Source organism: Mirounga leonina, unplaced genomic scaffold (assembly GCF_011800145.1).
Source record: "Mirounga leonina isolate KUSES-001 unplaced genomic scaffold, KU_Mleo_1.0 Mir_176, whole genome shotgun sequence".
NCBI lineage: Eukaryota > Metazoa > Chordata > Mammalia > Carnivora > Phocidae > Mirounga > Mirounga leonina.
In genome coordinates, this window is record NW_023270454.1 from 11,048,165 (window position 1) to 11,068,804 (window position 20,640).

Genomic DNA, 20,640 nt, shown 5'->3' on the forward strand with positions numbered 1-20,640 from the left:
CAGCAGCAATGCCAGTGGGTTGCTCCACTCAGCCACAGCCCTCCCTGCAACCCCACTCAAAGTAAGCTCAGGATCTCTGACGTCATCACAAGTTCTGGGGAAAACAACAACAACAAAAGTAACTCTTCATGCTTTGACGTGGTGTATTAGAAAGGGCAGTGACCCAGTGCCTGGGTCAACATTCTGTTCCCTTGGCCTTGAGCATATGTCTTCACTTCTCTGGAAGGGGCTTTGCCACTTCCACTGTGAAGTGGGTATAATGCCCTTCATAATCTCTAAGGTCTCCTGAGAGGCTAAGAAGTCTGTAAGTAAGATTTTAGAGTCAAGTGCATTAGAGAAAGACCCATAATGAGGATCATGTCTATGAGAAAATGTTGAAGAAATGGGGCCTTCTAAGAAAGAGGCTGTAAAATAGAAAATTCGACGTATTGTATAGCATCATAGATTCTTAATGTTGGAGGAGACCTATCTTAGAGCCGTTTTCCAAAATCCTGATATGCTTGAGAATCGCTTGGGGATCTTTTAAAATGCGGACTGTGATTCAGTAGATGGGGTGGGGACAGCTTTGTACCAACCTTTGACAGCACATTGTGATCACTTGAGGGGCTTTAAGCAAATACTTAAGCCTGGGCTCCTCCCCCTCCAAACCCCGCCAAACGAGATTCTGATTCATTCGGCCCTGAAACTCCCAGGTGAGTCTAACAGGCCGCGAAGTCTGAGAACCCCGGCCTTAGGCCCGCGCTTCTCCAACTTTAGCGCGCATGATGAGCATCACCTGGAGGGCTTGTGAAAACACAGCTTGCGGGACCCCGCCCCCAGAGATCCTGACTCTGCAGGTCGGGGGTGATGGGGCCCCAGATTTTCACGTCTAACAGGTTCTCAGGTGATGCTGACTCTGCTGGTCCGTGGCCTTGGGGGTTATCTCATTTGACGCTGATGTTTCCCATGTGGGAAACCAAGAAGCAATGATACTACCAGATCTCCGCCAAGGAATAAGGAGAGGGAATTTTTTTTTTTTTAATGTTTATAACAGCTTTATTTCATAATAGCCAAAACAACCCAGATACCCTTCAATGGGTAAAAGATTAAATAAACTGTGATACATACATAGCATGAGTAACTACTAAGCAATAAAAAGAAAAGAATTTTTGCTGCATACAGTAATCTCAGTGAAACTCCAGAGACTTATGCTGAGTGAAAAAAGTCAATCCCAAAAGTTACATATTTTATGATCCCATTCATATAACACTCTTGAACTGACAAAACTACAGAAATGAAGAACACATTAACAGTTGCCTCCCGTCATTAAGTAGAGAGTTGTGGTGAGAAGAGGGTATGACTCTAACAGGGCATTAGGAGGGCGATTTCCTCAGCCAGTCCTTCCACCTTCCTCTCCTGCGTCCCCAGGTCCCCGCGGAGCCCCTCAACGCCAGCCCGAGCGGGTTCTCGGGGGCTACAGAGGGGCCGATCTCCGAGGAGGGGAAGGGCCTTGCGGAGCCGCGCGGACCTGGACGGGGCCCACGCGAAGCCCGGGAGGCTGGCCCCGCCGCTGCGGGAGACGCTGCGCGCGCGGGACGCTCACGCGCCGCTGGCCGTTCCTTAACTCTCCACTTTGTTGGTCAGAGGAGGAGGCCTACACCTGCGGGGAAAGGGTTGCCGAGGCAACCGGGGCCCTCCCTCCCCGGGCCCCTCCCGCACCCCGGCACTCTCGTGACCCGCCCCCTCCGGCGGGGCCCCCGCGCAGGAAAGGGATTGGTGCGCGGAGGGGCGTGTTCGGGTGCAGAGAAGGTAAAGGCGCCGCGCAGAGGGCGCGGGCTCGGGTTTCCACTGGCGGCGCTGGGATTCCGGGCTGCGCTGCTCCAGCTCCGGCTCGAGCTCCAGCTCCCGTTCCCGCGCCGCAGCGCAGGATCTCTGGGCGCCTCGGTCGGAAGGTCAGTGCGGCGCCGGCGGGACGTTACCCCGGCTGCTGTCCCCGGGAGCAGATCCCCCTTTCGGAGCCGAGGCCGACGTCGCGGGCCCACCTGACCCCGGCTGGCCCGATCGGTGTGGTCCTGGCGTGAGCGCCGTCTCCAGCGGTCGCCGCAGAGCTGGGAGGCGGGGGGCGCGGGGCCGGGGGCGCTGCTGGGGTCGACAGGGCGCGACACCCGGCCCCTTCCACTTTGCTGGGACACCTCCGCCAAGGAATAAGGAGAGGCGCGGCCGTTCTCATAAAACCGGTTTATCCAGTCACCTCCCGGGGAGGATGGGACCCGACACCCTTTCCACCTAGAGCCGGCCTGACTCCCGGCGACTTCTTGGGTTCCCTCTCCCGGGCGTCCTCCTCCCGCTCTGCAGAGCCAGACCGCTGAGACCCTCTGTATCTCCAGCTTAGAGCTCTGGAGTTTTTTCTAGACTTTTTCTGTCTTTCCGATCATCACCACGGTAAGTCCGGATTCACCAGCTCGTTGGTGGAGTCTTTACATTAAGCAGTTTGCTAAGTGCTCTTCATAGATTGCTCTATTCATTGTTCTCAAGAATCTAGTGTGGCGGCCCTATCATTGTCCCCTAAGATTGAGGAAACTCGAGGTTTGGCAAAGTAGTGTACGCAGGCTCACGCGGCGAGAGAGTGGCGGCGTCCCGAACCCCCTCGGCTGGTCGGGTGCCCTCGCGGGGAGAGGCGGGAGGAACCGCGCTGGAAGCGGGTTGCGGGAAGAAGGGGAAGGGGCCCGCAGCGCGACCACCGGGATGCTTCCGGTTTGTCTTCTTGGGTACCTGATCGCATCTCTTGGAGGAGAAGTGTGGGGGTTGTGGAAGGACGGTTTGAGACTCAACGAATCGGATTTCCTATCCCCTCTTGGTGATTTATTCGCCTGACCTTGGGCAGGTCAGTTCACCCCGGAGAGAAGATCCCAGCTTCAGGGGTACGGTGAGGGTTAAGTAAGAGTTCAGGAAAGCAGGCGTTTCATCCGTGCTCTGATTTAGGAGGTGCCTGATTTTTCCTTGGGTCAGTTCTATTAAGAGTACACATTTATTATTATTTAATGGACCGGAAGATTTAAAGGAGGGACTGCCTTGCAAATGTGTTTTATAAGCCTTCTTGGTCCTTAAAGCAGTCTAAGAGGTGGGAGAACCCGCGGGGGGGGGGGGGGGGGGGGGGGGGGGGGGGGGGGGGTACGGGAATGAAGGTGGGCATGGTCAGCAGCTCAGTGCCGGAGGGTTTGATGCCAGGAAATCGTCAACTAGGCAGATGGCACCTCCTTTGTGAAAAAAGTTTCACAGAGTGCAGGGTAGGAAGCCCCACTTTGAGGTGTAGGGAGTGAAGGTTGGGAGCAACCGACCACTCCTGGAGACCCCTGAGACTGGGAGAAAAGATGAACAAGAATAGGTTTCAGCAGGTTTATAAGGGTGGGGGGAGAACAGGTTGGGGAGTTAAGTGGGACAAGGGCTGGGGATTTTGAATGAGACTGGGGTTTAGTAGGCATCAGCTGAACTGTTACGTCTCTGGAGGCAGTATTGATCTCTATTGGGTGATTTTCTAGCTCCTCAGCAATATATGTATGTGCAGACCATTCACTGGGGCTGGAGACTTTTTAAAAAAAAATGAATTTTAAATGTTTTATTTTAAATTGTAGTTGCAATCACATAATGTAAAATTTCCATGTTCACCACTTTTTTTTTTAAGATTTTATTTATTTATTTGAGAGAGAGAGAGAGCATGAGAGGGGGGAGGGCGGGAGGGTCAGAGGGAGAAGCAGACTCCCTGCCGAGCAGGAAGCCCGATGCGGGACTTGATCCAGGGACTCCAGGATCATGACCTGAGCCGATGGCAGTCGCTTAACCAACTGAGCCACCCAGGAGCCCATGTTCACCACTTTTAAGTGTACCCTTCAGTAGTGTTTAAGTATGTTCACGTTACTGTGCAATAGATCTGTAGAACTTTTTCATCTTACAAATCTGAAACTATATGTCAATGAGTGAAACACTAATATTCCTTCCTTCTTATCCCCCACCTCTTGGCAACTACCTTTCTACTTCCTTTTTCTATGATTTTCGTTACTTGAGATACCTTGTATAATTCATAAGAGTGGAGTCATATGGTGTTTGGCCTTTGCTTACTGGCTTATTTCACTTGGCATAATGTTCTGGAGGCTTATCCATGTTGTCGCCTGTGGCAGGATCTCCTTCAAGGCTGAATAATATACTGTTGTGTGTATATAGCACATTTTGTTTAGCCATTTATCTGTCAGTGGCTGGGAACTTTTACTTTCATGCTTTAGTGCTGGAGATATTATTTATTTATTGCCTTCGTGACTAAGAATGATTAGAGCTGGAATTTGGGGAGATCACAAGACGGTGAGAACATTAAGGGAAATTGATGTTGCACCCTCTAGGAAAGGCCTATTTTGTTGGTCTTAAATATTTCAAATTGCAGTTTCTTTTAATATTCCTGAAACAGAATTATCAATCTTCGGAGCAATCACAGTTGAAATAAGTTTTTCACCTGAGAAACCAAAGTAATTTTTTCTGTGAACAGAGGCATTCTATTTTTTAATTTTATTTATTTTTTTCGTGGTGTAGGCAAACCCTTGATATTTCCTGTTTTCTCCTTCCTGTCTGTCTGTTCCACACCGTGTTTGGTTAGTACTGACATGCATCAGGTACTGCTAGGAATTGCTCATAAGAGCTCACAACCTCATGAGAGAGACAGCCATATTGTCTCCTGGCACCTAGGCCAACGTGTCCAGAACCGAACTCTGTCTTCTCATCTGACCTGCTTCCCCAGGGAGCCCATTCTTACAGCAGCACGCGTCCCCGTCATATCCATACAATGACCAAATCCACTTGAGCTCTGAGTCTTCCTCTCCATCAGCCCCACCCTCTTCATGACGTCACTGCTGTCTCAGCGTTCTGTGGTTCACGCAGAGAGGGTAAATGCCAGGAGATGGGAGAAGTGGTATAATAACCACCCTGGAGAGGCCTAGGTCAGGGAGGCACTCCATTATTTCTGGAGAAGAGTCTATTGACCTGTTTCTTTTTCATCCCTTTGCAGTTAAAGTAAACAAGGTGCTTGGGAGAGGAAGTCTGTGGACTGTAATCTAATCTTTAAAGAGGGACTGAGAATCTTTGATGATTTCCCTATATATAAATTTAATAACTAGGTTGGCAAAGCAAATTTTACTTTAGAACAGCTCTTCTCAAAGTATGATCTGGGGAATCCTGGGCTTCCCTGAGACATTTTGTAGGGTCCATGAGGTCAAACTATTTTAAAAATAAGACTAAGTTGTCATTTGCCATTTTCATTCTTTCTCTTATAAGTGTACAGTGGCTTTTTCCAGGGTCTCCGTGACTCGGGATGAACTTTTCCTCTGATGGTTAATGAAATGTGTGCTCGTGTATTCTAGCAGCTTGTGTTTCTAGAACCTTCTAAGGGTAAGCTTGGAGTATAAATAATGTGTTTTCAGAGATGAATTCAATTCTTAGTACTTCTATTGCACACTTACTAGCTATCTTTAGTTATACCTGTTATCATTTCTGTGACTTCATTTCCTTTTATAAGCCATCACTTTGAAATCCCTAAGTTTTCCTTGTGCCTGTATGGAAACAACAACAACAACAACAACAAAAAGTAAGTTATACTTCGTAGTCTTGATTTGAAAACTTTTCTAAATTTTTAAATGATATAAAATTATTCTAAAATGAAAAGATATTTATATATTTTTATATTTAAGGATAGATTTTTGGCTAAACAGGGGGAAACTAGAAAACTTGATTTTTCTACTCAGAGCTATACCATCCATGTTTATAAATGCTGAAAAAAATGAAATGATCTATTGGAGTTCCCTCAATAATGGAAGGGAGGAATTTACTTCAGAGAAGTGGACAGAACTAAATAAGACCTAAAAATGTGACAGATTTCATCAGTTTTACAGTGGCTAGAAATTTACATTATGTGTCTTATGCTGTAGAACCTTTTTGAGTAATATTACGGTGCCAGTAGCGTTCTGAGATCAACCATTCAGAGTCCTCTAAAGAAAAATGAATTGAGGGCGCCTGGGTGGCTCAGTTGGTTGGACGACTGCCTTCGGCTCAGGTCATGATCCCGGGGTCCTGGGATCGAGTCCCGCATCGGGCTCCCTGCTCTGCGGGGAGCCTGCTTCTCCCTCTCCCACTCCCCCTGCTTGTGTTCCCTCTCTCGCTGTGTCTCTCTCTCTGTCAAATAAATAAATAAATAAAATCTTTAAAAAAAAAAAGAAAAGAAAAATGAATTGAATGACTTAAATGTAGATATGAGGAGCTCTTAAAAAGCCAAGAATGATTTGTTACAGCTTTCCAAACTAGCAATGAAAAAGCTGTTGAAGCATCTAGCAGGATAGGTTATCAAATTGCAGTGGCTGGAGAAACACAGTAAAACCTTGTTTGGATGAAAAAGCATGAAAGAAATCCTAGCACTGTCACTTCCTAATAATAGAGAAAGTTGTCAAATTAAAAATTTAGCTGCAAACATGAAGACTAAGTTAGTGTCTTTTTTTTTTTTAAGATTTCATTTATTTATTTGTCAGCTGAACTGGCCACTTTTTTTTTTCCCATAAAAAATCATTTTTGCTTCAAGGAATGAATGAAAAACTAGGGTTATTCATACTTGGATGATTGGAATACATTTTCTTTTTTTTTTTTTTTTAAGATTTTATTTATTTATTTGACAGAGACAGAGACAGCGAGAGAGGGAACACAAGCAGGGGGAGTGGGAGAGGGAGAAGCAGGCTTCCCGCAGAGCAAGGAGCCCGATCCGGGGCTCGATCCCAGGACGCTGGGATCATGACCCGAGCCGAAGGCAGACGCTTAACAACTGAGCCACCCAGGTGCCCCTGGAATACATTTTCTAAAAAATGAACCAAGTGAGTTTGTCATTTCAAGGAAACAACTAATGGCATTGTTGCCAATTAACTTGTCTCTACCACTGTGAGTTTGAGAGCTTCTTAGTATTTAGAAACTTTCCGAAGAGATCAGTATGACCTCTTGATATTCTCTAGTGAGGTGTGTTAACATCTGGAAGCCCTGCATAACTTGCTGAACCAACATTTTCCAAAAGACCAGTGCATGAAATTACAAAATCATTCAGGGGTAAAAGATCCATTCAAAGCACTAGATAGACCAGTGGGTTTTAAGGTACAGAATCCAAAAGGTTCATTGATAATGGCTTCAGATTCTACCTTGCAACTAACCTTTAAGAAACTACTATGTGGGGTGCCTGGGTGGCTCAGTCAGTTAAGCATCTGCCTTTGGCTCAGGTCATGGTCCCAGGGTCCTGGGATAGAGTCCCTCACTGGGCTCCCTGCTCAGCAGGGAGTCTGCTTCTTTCTACCTGGCCGGCCCCTGCTCGTGATCGCTCTCTCTCTCAAATAAATAAATAAAATTAAAAAAAAAAAAAACCCACCACGTGTTGAGTTTTGGATAGTGAAGATGAGTATCCAGAGTTACCTGAAAAGACTTCTTATATTTTTTTTTAAAGATTTTGTTTATTTATTTGACAGCAAGAGAGACAGCGAGAGAGGGAACACAAGCAGGGGGAGTGGGAGAGGGAGAAGCAGGCTTCCCACTGAGTAGGGAGCCCGATGCGGGGCTTGATCCCAGGACCCTGGGACCATGACCTGAGCCGAAGGCAGACGCTTAACCAACTGAGCCACTCAGGCACCCCCAAAAAGACTTTTAAAATACTGCTCCCTTTCCCCACTATTTCACTGAGTCTGGATTTTTTCTACATACTTCAATTTAAGTAACAGATTGGGTACAACAGCAGATGTGAGAATCCAGCTGTTTGTACATCTTTGTTGTCTGCCTCAAAGGCAAACAGTAGCACTCATTATTTCTTTTAAAATATAGTTATTTTCATAAAAATATGTTTATTGGCTTTAAATGAATTAATATATTAAATATTTCTCAGTTTTGCTTTCTAACACAACAAATGTTCGATGTAAACCACATACAAAGAAGCTCTTCGTAGTCCTCAATATTTAAGAATGGGAAGGAGTCCTGGGACCAGAAGACTTGAGAACTGTTGCCTTAAGACCATTCCATTGAACTTGGTGGTAGCAAGGTGATAATCTTGACTTGGAAAAGCTATTTGCTGTAGATGGTTGGCAGTTTTTTTGTTGTTGTTTTTAATGTCCATGCTTTGTTAATGAGAGCGATCCTATGATGGGGACCGTAGTGCTGCTTGGTGGTGAAGAGCTGCTTCCCTCACTGACCTGGGCATATAGTGAGAGAGTGAGCATCAAATGTTAGTTATTAATAGTAGTGAAATAAGAAGAACCAACTTAATTAAGAATTGTCCACATTGTTAACCTAAAATGCTTTATATTCAGTTAAGAATGTGAGCCTCGGGGTGCCTGGGTGGCTCAGTCAGTTGAGTGTGAGACCCTTGATTTTGGCTCAGGTCATGATCTCAGGTCGTGGGATCCAGCCCCTCATCCGGCTCTGCTCGGAGTATGGAGCCTGCTTGGGATTCTCTCTCTCCCTCTTTCTCTCCCCCCTCACCACTCTCTTTAAAACAAAACCAAAACAAGCAATGGGAACTGTAACGATATCTCTCTGGACAGAACCTCACAGAAGCAGTTATGGGACACAATGAATGGAGTGAATGCTGATGGTCACGGCCCAGTTAACAGCCCGGAATTTCTGACAACGATGGCAAGAGAAATGAAAGGCACAGTGAGGAGGAAATTAGAGAGCATTCCGTGTGTTTGATAAAGATGGAAACAGCTGTATGATTGCAGGGCTTCACCATGTGATGACAAACCTGGGAGAGAAGTGAGCAGATGCTGAGGTTGATATGGACAGGGAAGCAGATATTTATGGTGATGGGCACGTGAACTATGAAAAGTTTGTACTCACGATGACAGCGATGTGCGGACATTGTACAGAATGTGTTCAATTTCTTGTACCAAATTATTTATCTGCCTCTTCCTTGTTTCCCCCCTGCTGTCCAAAAACACGCATATACGGTGATTAGGACCTCATTCTTCCCTGTTTTCTTCCCTTCTCTTACTGTCATTGTCCTGAAACCTTCCTTGAGAAAATCGATCCAGTCACATTGTGCACGTGGCTCCCTCTGGATAAATCTAAGACCTGCACACCTCAGCGTAGATGGAGTTGGTCAAATGAGGGAAGATCTGGGTTGTGCCTTTTTTTTTTTTTAAGCAGTTTTTGTTAGGAAGCGTCAGCGTGTTGTAGAAGCGAGGAGCCATAACCCTTACGTGGAGTATGGACAGTCAACAATATGTAGTTCAGAGTTGCACTATTGCAGAATGGGTGTATGATCCACATACTCACACATTATTTTTTTTTGTACTGCTGGTTCTTTACTAGAAACATTTTCTTTTATTGTTACTTGCTTTTTAAACTGTGTTTAGCTACTTAAAGAAAATTTGCTTATGGCACAATTGGCCTCAAATCCATTCCAAGTTATGCATGTTTTCCAATAAAAAATTATAATTTATTCTATCCCCCCTTTCCTCCCCAAAAGAGTCAGAGTTCTTACCCGGTCTTGGGTGACAATAATGACTGAAAGGATGATGTCCCCAAAGGTCTTCTGAGGGACACTAGGGCCTTTCCTATAATGTGGCCCAGAGTGGGGGCCCCTGGTCCAGTCCTGACCCCCACAGCAAGCCAGAGATGCTCCAGCAGAAGGCTCTCTTCTGCTTGTTTGGCAAAGTTAGCTGGGATGAAGGGTCCCAAGGGCTTTGAAGGGCTGTGTATTAGTGTCCTCTCCTCAAGGCACTGAGTTGAATGTGGGAGCAGGCTAAGTTCAGATCTTAAAGGATCTTCAACTGTAGTTTACAAACGTAAGATGGTTAGATCTGGTGAGCTCATTGGAAGGGGGTCGATCACCAGAGTCGGCTCTGAAGGTTCACCTGCCAGCTCTGTTGGAAATCTTTTTTTTTTTAAGATTTTATTTATTTATTTGACAGAGACACAGAGAGAGGGAACACAAGCAGGGGGAGTGGGAGAGAGAGAAGCAGGCTTCCCGCTGAGCAGGGAGCCTGATGCAGGGCTTGATCCCAGGACCCTGGGATCATGACCTGAGTCGAAGGCAGATGCTTAAAGACTGAGCCACCCAGGCACCCCACTCTGTTGGAAATCTGACTGTGGAAGCCACAGGGCTGTGTGCAGAGTGCAGGAGGCCTGACTTCAGAGCAGGGGAAGCAGCAGAGCTCGCTGTGTGGCTCTGATTTACTCTTGGGACACGCTTGCGGGGAGGGCGGGGGCGGGGAGGGTGCAGGCGGGGTGAAAGGCCTGCATGCGCCTCCAGTCACAAGCCTTGTGTGACTGGACCGTCTTGACCTCTTAAGGCCAGAACTGATTTCATGGTCAGTGAGCAATAAAACTGGTGAGGAAGAGGAGGAAGACTAAAATGTTTGTGATCTGGAGGGAAAGGAGAAAAGGGCTCTTCCAGATGATCCTTTCAAAAGGAGAGGGCAGTAAAACAAAGTAGTCACAGCTTACCGAATATCACTGAGGGCCTTTTTATCTTAACTATCTGCTTTTCTGGTCTGGTTCATTCTAAGGATAGCGACTGAGTGTTTGCACAAGATTTACAGGGCACTAGGTTATTTAATCTGGGATCTGTGTGTGCCTTCCGATGGTGCGTGGACAGACGGCTAACAGCTGTGAGGATTTGAAGGCTTCGCTGGGATGTACTGACTTGGTGTTTCCAGCTATATGCATGGTCCCCTCCACCGTGATCATTAGATGCAGTCCATGTCAGCATTGTGAGGTGTCAGTTCTAAATCTCTGCCCGGCTTTTGTCTGCCTGCCGGGTTTGATCCCCTTTTCACAGAGCCCAGCTCGCGGTAGGCTCTTGACGGGCTTCCTGTTGGCCCACTCAGCAGTCTCCTTAGTTCAGTTTGGGAGTCCAATCTACTTAGCCCGTGAGCTGACGATCTCAGCGAGCTTGTGTTTGGAGGGGTTGGGAGCATAAAAGGTTGCGTAATGAACTCTGCTCCTTTTTTATGGCAGGGCACTCTCGGGGAAATGCCGGTCACTAGGCTGCTGCGGCAGGTCGCGGGCCAGATGTTGGGGAGCCCAGCCTGTGGCTGCTGGACAGCTACCCCGCCGCTCCAGTTTCTGGGCACCTCCCCTCGGCAGATTCCAGCAGACGCCAGCTTCCACTCTGCCTCTTTCTCTGGAACAGACCAGCCACGCGTCCTAATTACAGGTTGGGTTTTTTGTTTTTTGTTTTTCTTTTTTCCACATTTGCAACTTGATTCTTCGTCGTTTTTTTTTTTTTGTTTTTTTTTTTCTGTGCTGTTTCTGGATGATTTTGGAACGGCTACCATGTCATCAGAAATGACCTTTTCCACGATTGGCTTCCTCCAGAATATGGCAAGCCCGAAATCCTTATTGTGTCACTGTTGCCAGTGCTTTGTTTGCATGTTGTAATTTTTTATTGTCTGAAGGTTGGATATAGGAAAGGGGCGGGGGGGCGGTGCAGGAAGCTGCCGAGGAACTGCAATCACCTGGAGGTGAGGACTCACGGGGAGCGAGTGTGCAGGGACTAGGGCGGTGCATCAGGTGCATCTTTTCTTGGCCGAGCTCCTCAACCCAAACTGCACATCATCCATGCCCAGCAGCTGTTGCACGTTTGTGTGTGGGAGACAGAGGAGATATGTTAGGGCCTGCCCGAGGAACCCGTCCCCACCATCTTAGAATGTCGTTGATCTCAGTGTCCCCAGACTGGCCCCCTGTGCTCCTCACCTCCTGTCCACCCAGCCCCTGAGGCCGTACCCTCCTCGCTCCGAGCCTCTCCGGGCACTCCAAGTCCTTCCAGCCAACCCAAGCCCACCTTTGATGTGATGGACACACTTTATTTCCTTCTTCCCACCAGATTGTCTTCCCCTTGGCTTCTTAAGTTCCTCGCAGTGTGTGTGTGTGTTTCTTTGACTGCCTCCTCATCTCTGACTGGAAATGGACTTGAGGTGGAGTCACTTCCCCTCTGCACCGTTCCTCCCTGGTTCACCCCACTTAACTGGTAGTGGTTTACTCCCTCCTGCCTCCACCAACAGAGCATCTTCTAGAACCCAGTGGTCGTGTCAGTGGGCCCGGTTCTAGTCCCACAGTAACAAGCACTTACAGGAAGTCCCACTTTCTGGATCTCCCGCCTCATTTACTTTTCCCAGATGAAATTTGCAGTTGCATTCCCCCAGCTGTACTCACGGCCTCCAGCTTACCCACTTCAATCAGTGGCATTTTTTAAAAAAATTATTTATTTATTTGTTAGAGCGAGATCGAGCAAGCAGGGGGAGGGGCAGAGGGAGAGGGACAAGCAAACTCTCCACTGAGCTGGCAGCCCTGGCCTTGATGCCAGGACCCCAGAATCATGAACTGAGCCAAAGGCAGACGCTTAACCGACTGAGCCACCTGGACATCCCTCTTCTCAGCGGCATTTTGAAGCCTCTAAATTAGGAACCTCTCATCCTCATTTTTAATTTTCTTCATGGCTCCTTGTGGATTCAGTTATCTGCCTTTTTCTCAGCTGACTTCCTGGTTTGTCCCTTCTTTCCCCTCTCACACCCCAGCCCAGTTCTAACGGGCAATGGGCTTCTGGATAATCCTACCAGAGGCTGATCTCAGACTGTTCTATTCGGCTTTGACTGTTTCGGCACCTGTTGCACTCAAGCTTCAGAGCCCATCAAATAATGAGGGCAGGTCTGAGAGGGAATTCCTGGCCCAAGGAGCTAGGAGGCTCTCCAACTTTCTTGTGATCTTCCTCCTCTTGCACCTTTGCTTCCTGTCAGCCACTGCATGCTAGAAAGAGTTTTGTCTCTGCAGCTAATATTACCTGCCTGATCTCTGTCCTAGCTTGGAAGACGTAACTTAGTTCTATCAGGTCAGACTGGGGCTTTCCCTCATTAGCTAAGATTGCCATATAGTCTTATTCTGCTACTATTTTCTGGGAATAATTGAATTGGTTAGATTTGGATTAAAGTTCCACTTTTTTCTTCTTCATCTAGGAGGTCTTGGCCAGCTTGGAGTGGGGCTTGCTAACCTTTTGAGGTAAGAGCCCCAAAAGCTGAAACTGAAAATCTGAGTTGTTCAGTATGTGTAGCTTATCTTTGGCAGCATGTAATCATTTTATTTTGCTCTTAATATCATAGACTTGTAGCAGTTCCATGGGTCATCATCTCCCACACTGGTCCTTTGCCCTATTTAAAAGAGCATTTTCATTGGACCAGTTATATCCTAGAGGTACCAACTCACGTGTTTTGATTTTCCCTTCAGGAAACGATTTGGGAAGGACAATGTGATTTTGTCTGACATAAGGAAACCCCCTGATCACATCTTCCAGAGTGGTAAGAGATCAAGATGCCTTGCTTTTGTTTTATCTTTGAGTTTCAAAATGCAGTTAGAGAGGCAGCTCATGGGATCAGAGTGTGTAACAGCTCATAACCAGGCTTATGATGAAAAGAAAGGCATTACTGAGGCCCAACTGTGTGATTTTTAAAAATGTCCTGTTTTGGGGTGCTAGGTTTCAGCTCAGGTCACGATCTCAGGGCTGTGAGATCGAGCCCCGGGTCCGGCTCTGTCCTGGGCGTGGAGCCCACTTGGGATTCTCTCTCTCAGTCTCCTTCTACACACCCCACCCCCCACTCACTCTCTCTTAAAAAAAAAACAAAAAACCTCCTATTTTGGTCCCTCAAAGTTCTGTGAAATGTCTACAGTAATGCTGCTGCTAGTTTAAGAGTTACAAGAACAGGAGAACTCTCTGAACTTGAAGTAAAGTTTGGGAATGATACCTTCGGATGTTATTTGGGATAGGATTTTTGAAATAAAAACTTTGATTCCTGCCTTCTGAGTTTTTAGTTAACTTCTTCGCTCAGAGGGAAAAGAAAAATCAAGTCCTGTAATGAGGACAAGGAACTTTAAAAATTTGAAGAAATTAATCCTCCTATTTCAACATAGACTTGCTCTTTAAAAAAAAAAAAAGAGGAAGATTTATTTATTTTAGTGAGAGGGAGAGAGAGAGAATCCCAACAGAGTTAGACTGCGTGCTAAGCGCAGAGCCCGACACGGGGCTCAATCTCATGACCCTGAGATCATGACCTGAGGTGCAATCAAGAGTCGGGTGCTTAACCAATGGAGCCACCCTGGCACCCCAACACTCTTAAACTGCTGTACACACACACAAACACTTCAAACTCCCCAAGTTTTCTCCTACCTTAGAAACATGTTTATAACATCTCCTGGTCCATCCTGTTTCCATGTCAGCCTTTGGCTTACCGGTACTTTGCTGTAGTGGGGGAAGATGCCCCTGCACCAAACTGACTCTCCCTAGGTCATGCTTGTGGTTCTTCTATACCAAGCTGTATGTTCTTTTAAAAATCCACCTCTAGGGGGCGCCTGGGTGGCCCAGTTGGTTAAGCGACTGCCTTCGGCTCAGGTCATGATCCTGGAGTCCCTGGATGAGTCCTGCATCGGGCTCCCTGCTCGGCAGGGAGTCTGCTTCTCCCTCTGACCCTCCTCCCTCTCATGTGCTCTCTCTCTATCTCATTCTCTCTGTCTCAAATAAATAAAATCTTTTAAAAAATAAATAAATAAATAAAAATCCACCTCTAGGGACGCCTGGGTAGCTTAGTCTGTTGAGCATCTGCCTTTGGGTCAGGTCATGATCCCAGGGTCCTGGGATCAAGTCCCGCATCGGGCTCCCTGCTCAGCGGGAGCCTGCTTCTCCCTCTCCCTCTCCCTGCTGCTCCCCCTGCTTTGCTCACTTGCGCTCTCTCTTATCTCTCTCTCTCTGACAAATAAATAAATAAAATCTTAAAAAAAAAATCCACCTCTATATCCTTTTTAAAATACTTAACTTTTCAGCAGAGTGAAATCACCGTGTGCATGTAGGGGTGGTATTAAGAGCGCCAACTCTGGAGCCAGCTGCCTGTTTGTGACCCCCGTTCTCCCACTTACTCTCTGATCCTGGCTAGTTCTTACTTCTCTGTGCCTCAGATTCCTTCCTGGTAAAATAGATCTCCCTCAAAGTCTGTATGAGAGCTAAATATACAGAAAGCCCTTAGGACAGCGCCTGGCAAGTGTAAGTCCTTTATAAGCACTAGCTATTATTACCTAGGGGGTGGTTGGGGTTTGTTCATAAGCAAAATGCTGCATAGGGTCCAAATGGTTTAGTCACCAAGTTGATCCTAATGGAATTCACGAGTCAACAGAGGTGGGGGAGAAGGTCCACTTAGCTTTTTAAACCCCAAACTTGCAAAAAAAAAAATTAAAAAAAAACACAAACTTGCGCTTCTATGGTTTTGCTGTGTTCCTCATAGGCCCGTTTATTTATTCCGACATTCTGGATTACAAAAATCTTCGGGAGATCGTGGTAAACAACCGCATCACCTGGTTGTTTCATTATAGTGCTTTGCTCAGTGCGGTTGGGGAAGCAAACGTATCCTTGGCCAGAGCCGTAAATATCACCGGTAAGTTTCTGGGTCTTGCCCAAAATGGCTGATTTGCCAGTTTTTCCAGTTCTTCGGTAGGAGATTTTTCAGACTGCGGTCATGTCCGTTCATTTCAGGATTGCATAACGTCCTGGATGTCACAGCAGAGCACAACTTGCGATTGTTTGTGCCTAGCACAATCGGAGCTTTTGGACCTACTTCTCCCCGGAATCCAACTCCCGATCTCTGTGTTCAGAGGCCCAGGACGATCTACGGGGTGTCCAAGGTCCACGCCGAGCTTATGGGAGAAGTAAGCCTTGCTTGGCAAGATGACTCAGCGTTGCCTTTTCTATTCTTTCTGCCTCGTACACTTGCTGATTCATCCTTGGAGGGGACATTTCCCTCCACCCCCACCCCCAGCACAGCCCCCAGAAGTGCTCCCTGGCTGATTGTGTTTGCTAAGTGGCAGGTATGGATAGCTCCAGAAGAACTCCTTAGCCCTTGGCCTTGTGATAACACGCAACCCTTCCCAGAGGCCCCTCGATGGCATCCTCTTCTTCATTTGCTGCCTGTCTTACAGGTTCTGCTCCATTCTGTCAGGCTTCCGCTATTGGCAGTAATGGGAGGTGATTTTCAAACTTTGTGTTTATGGAGAACATCAAATGACTTTGGTTCTATTTTTTTAAATACTCTTTGTCTTTAAAACTCTATGCTAAGGGGAGCCTGGGTGGCTCAGTCAGTTAAGCGTCTGCTTTCAGCTTGGGTCATGATCCCAGAGTCCCAGGATCCAGTCCCACATCGGGCTCTCTGCTCAGCAGGGAGTCGGCTTCTCCCTCTGCCCCTCCCCCTGCTCATGCTCTCTCTCCCTCTCATTTTCTCTCTCTCTCGCAAATAAATAAAATAAAAAATCTTTTTTAAAAAAAGAAAAAAACAACTCTACAGCACATGTGAGTTGGTGTCAGCTCCTTTAGCTGACCTATCAGGCATTGCCCTCCTCCTGTGCTGTCCTCCCCGGGCTCTGTGCAATGCCCCACTGCAGGAACACGCTCCTGGAGGACTGCACGGGGTCTTCCAAAGAAAGGTTGGAAACCAGCACAGGCTGATTTATTATTGACCGTGTTGGTATGTCACCAGAGTGATTTTTTGAAGATAAAAACTTAAGGGCTATTTATTAAAGAAAAGTGAGTGGCTCTTAGAAATTCTACAGTCTCGTTTCCTTTAGGAATATTTTAATAGAACTGCATGGAAAGATACTCCGCTCCGCCCTCCCCCCACCTCACCCCCCAAAAAAGAGCTGTTCTTTGCATTGCTCTGTCTGGTTTAAAGGATGTGTTTTAAAGTCATTTTTCCTCTTTCTCGTAGTATTATCATCACCGGTACGGGTTAGATTTCCGGTGCTTGAGATATCCTGGAATCATTTCGGCGGACTCCCAGCCTGGAGGAGGAACAACTGGTAAGTGCCGTTCTCTTTCTCTGCCCTATGGAAGACGGGCTTGCTCAGTGCCCTGAAAAGTGGCGAGGGACTGGCAGTCTTTTCAGCTGTGTACTGACCCGAGTTTCGGCACCCCCTCTGGCAAGTGCATCTGAGAAGCTCATGGAATCCCACTGACTTGAACTCATGCCGGTGTTGCAAATCCAGGTCGGGACTGGCCATCCCCAGTGCTGGAATCAGACAGAGAATATTCAAGAACAGATTTGTCATCCGCAATGTAGGAAGACACCAAATAAGAAATAGCCTCTTTCTTTGAATCCAGCCTTTGTTTCTTAATGCAGAGAGCTCTGTGAAAATGGACTGTATGTATACATTGCATATTTTTAAGGGAGCATGAGTGGTGGTGGTGGTGGTATTATTATTATTATTATTATTATTATTATTAATTTGGACTCAAACATGCATTATATTCAATAACTCCCATACTAGAAATCCTTCCCATATGAGGGGTCCTGAGATACAATATAAAAGCTAAGCCTTGACAAAATCTGAGGGATTTTAAATTTTTTTAATTTTATTTATTTACTTATTTATTAGAGAGAGAGAGAACACAGCAGGGGGAGCAGCAGGCAGAGGGAGAAGCAGGCTCTGCTGAGCAAGGAGCCCGATGCAGGGCTCCATCCCAGGACCCTGAGATCATGACCTGAGCCAAAGGCAGACATGCTTAACTGACTGAGCCACCCAAGCACCCCCAAATCTGAGGGATTTTAAAGGAGATTTTTATTGGGTTGCTTTTTTTAAAAAAGATTTTATTTATTTATTTGAGAGAGAGAGAATAAGAGAGAGCACATGAGAGGGGGGAGGGTCAGAGGGAGAATCAGACCCCCTGCCGAGCAGGGAGCCCGATGCGGGACTCGATCCCAGGACTCCGGGATCATGATCTGAGCCGAAGGCAGTCGCTTAACCAACTGAGCCACCCAGGCGCCCCATTGGGTTACTTTTTAAAAAGCTTTTTGCCTTAATACAATGCCTCTCCAAGTATGCACTGGGAATCCCTCAGGATCCTTGGTTTTTTTCAAGGGGTCCAAGAGGTCAAAACTCTTTCCATGTCAGGATTAAGGTATTATTTGCCTTCTTTTCACTCTCCTTACGAATGCACTGTGGAGTTTTCCAGAGGCCGTGTGATGTGCAACAGTGCAGTGGGCTGAACACGCCAGCACACGGGAGACGCCAGCTGTCTGCTACCAAGCCAGGCAGCCGAGAGATGGTCAAACGTAAAACACGCCGTTCTTCTCACTGAATGTTCCTTTGTTTGGAAAATACGGTCTTCATATACAATATCATACACATGACTGTGTGATGGGTTTATTATGATCATTTTAAGATGTAGTAGTACTTTTTTAAATGCTCTGTTAATTTCTGGTATGGTAGATATTGATGTAACCCTCACTCTTAAGACCTCCTTGAGGGTCCTCGGTGGTGTTGAGGAGCATAAAGAGGTTTGGAGCCTAAGGCGTCTGAGAACCACCACCCTAACACAAGAGGCTCGTTCATCGTTTTGTTATAAGACGACCCACAGACAGGATTCTCTTTCAGACTATGCGGTCCAGATCTTCCACGACGCCCTGAAGAATGGCAAATTTGAGTGCAACCTGAAACCCAGCACAAGGCTCCCAATGATGTATATTGATGACTGCCTCAGGGCCACTCTGCAAGTCATGGAGGCCCCAGCAGAGTCCCTCTCCATGAGGACCTACAACATCAATGCCATGAGCTTCACCCCTGAGGACCTGGCCCGGGAGGTTCTCAAGCACGTACCAGAATTCCAGATCACGTACAACGTGGATTCTGTTCGACAGGCCATAGGTGGGTATATCATTGCAAACCCCCCTCAAAACCCAAGTGAAGCTCCAGTCTGTACTGTGAGTTCCATGAGGACAAAAAGCATGGTGGATAAGGAGGGTCCGGACACATTCTGGAGAAAGAGTTGTTGAGCCAACAGATGCTGCAGTTTGGGGCACTGATATCTAAAGGGGGTAGGGGGACACCTGGGTGGCTCAGTCGTTAGACGTCTGCCTTGGGCTCAGGTCATGATCCCAGGGTCCTGGGATCGAGCCCCACATCAGGCTCTCTGCTCCACAAAGACCTGCTTCTCCCTCTCCCACTCCCCCTGCTTGTGTTCCCTCTTCCGCTGTGTCTCTGTCAAGTAAGTAAATAAAATCTTAAAAAAAAAAAAAAAAGGTAAACAAATGCTTTAAAAAAAATAAAGGGGGTGGAATCGTTCTATTCCAAATAAATAGCTTGTCAGCATTTCGCCATTTTATCGCTGAAACATAAAACCAGCCAACAGCATAAGAAAACGTCCCTGGGTTTTCTGATGCCACTGTGGCCTTGAGCACTGTCGGAGTAGAAGAGTCCTGCCCTACAACTCCGTGGGATATTTTAATAGTGCATCACAATTCCCAGGGCCTGACCATGGATGTGTAATAGAATTTTCTCATCTAGGAGGGTGGCGACGTGTGCACATGATGGCCACTCCGGTCTGCTCAGAGGAGGAATTTCAGAGAGTGAATTTCTTTTGTGCTATCTTGGATGATAGACCTTTATATAAAATGTGCTGGACCTTTTTGCAAATCTAGAGCCTGAGTAACTTAAGCTTCTATTCCGTGTCTTTTCCTAGCGGATAGTTGGCCGATGAACTTTGATGACAGCAATGCTCGGAAGGACTGGGGCTGGAAACACGACTTTGATCTTCCAGAGTTGGTGACGACGATGTTGAACTTCCACGGTTCTGATACTAGGGTTGCCCAGGCTAACTGAGGGAATCAGAAGGGAGAGCTCATGTGTCCCGGACCGCTGTCAAGGGAAAACCTTAACGACCCTGAGGAACCTAAATTATCTGGAATGGAAGGATGAATTGGATGAGATGTTGGAAGCTCATATTGAACTGCCAGGTTGGAGAATCATGTTGGCTTTTGCATTTTCAAGATGCTGTAGGTTTGGTGGTAGGACTTCTAAACCTTTGCTGTTTGCCTAAACTTGCCCAAACACACATATCACAGAATGAAGACTTCAGTCAGAATAGTTGCCATTTCCTTAATTCAGATGAATTGACTATTTTGGGGAAGGTGGACGTATGTGATGTTTGTCATGAATTAAACTTAATTTAAATATCACTCCTAAGACTCCATTATTCTCTTGACTAGAGACCAAAGATTACATTTTAGGGGCGCCTGGGTGGCTCAGTCGTTAAGTGTCTGCCTTCGGCTCAGGTCATGATCCCAGGGTCCTGGGATCGAGCCCCGCATCAGGCTCCCTGCTCAGCGGGAAGCCTGCTTCTCCCTCTCCCACTCCCCCTGCTTGTGTTCCCTCTCTCACTGTCTCTCTCTGTCAAATAAACAAATAAAATCTTAAAAACAAAACAAAAAAAAGATTACATTTAATTAATTAATTAATTTATTTATTTATTTATTTATTTATTTGAGAGAGAGAGAGAGAGCATGAGAAAGGGGAGGGTCAGAGGGAGAAGTAGACCCCCCACTGAGCAGGGAGCCCGATGCGGGACTCGATCCCGGGACTCCAGGATCATGACCTGAGCCGAAGGCAGTCACTTAACCAACTGAGCCACCCAGGTGCCCAAAAGATTACATTTTAAAGACTATCAAAGATTATCTCCTAATTTAAACACTATCCCATCAGGAAATAAATGTTTGCTATATAATCCCATGTTCATAATGTTCAAGAAATCTTAACACTCCCTCAAAAATTATCACTTCTAATTTACTTTTCAGTAAAAAG

General features: G+C 46.6%; 1 protein-coding gene across 2 annotated transcripts; it reads left to right on the forward strand.

Moving 5' to 3' along the window:
- The first annotated feature begins 1,803 nt into the window (after positions 1–1,803).
- LOC118022140 (L-threonine 3-dehydrogenase, mitochondrial) lies at positions 1,804–20,018 on the forward strand. Of its 2 annotated transcripts, XM_035022673.1 has the most exons (9): positions 1,804–1,931; positions 10,996–11,194; positions 12,990–13,032; positions 13,258–13,328; positions 15,300–15,449; positions 15,548–15,720; positions 16,773–16,863; positions 18,439–18,708; positions 19,523–20,018. In XM_035022673.1, exons 2-9 carry the CDS (start codon positions 11,011–11,013, stop codon positions 19,660–19,662), a joined length of 1,122 nt encoding a protein of 373 aa, XP_034878564.1. In that variant the 5' UTR covers positions 1,804–1,931; positions 10,996–11,010; the 3' UTR covers positions 19,663–20,018. The 2 variants fall into 2 exon arrangements, with proteins under 2 accessions (XP_034878564.1, XP_034878563.1); XM_035022672.1 differs by lacking the exon at positions 1,804–1,931 and having other exon boundaries at positions 10,274–11,194.
- Positions 20,019–20,640: the final 622 nt, after the last annotated feature.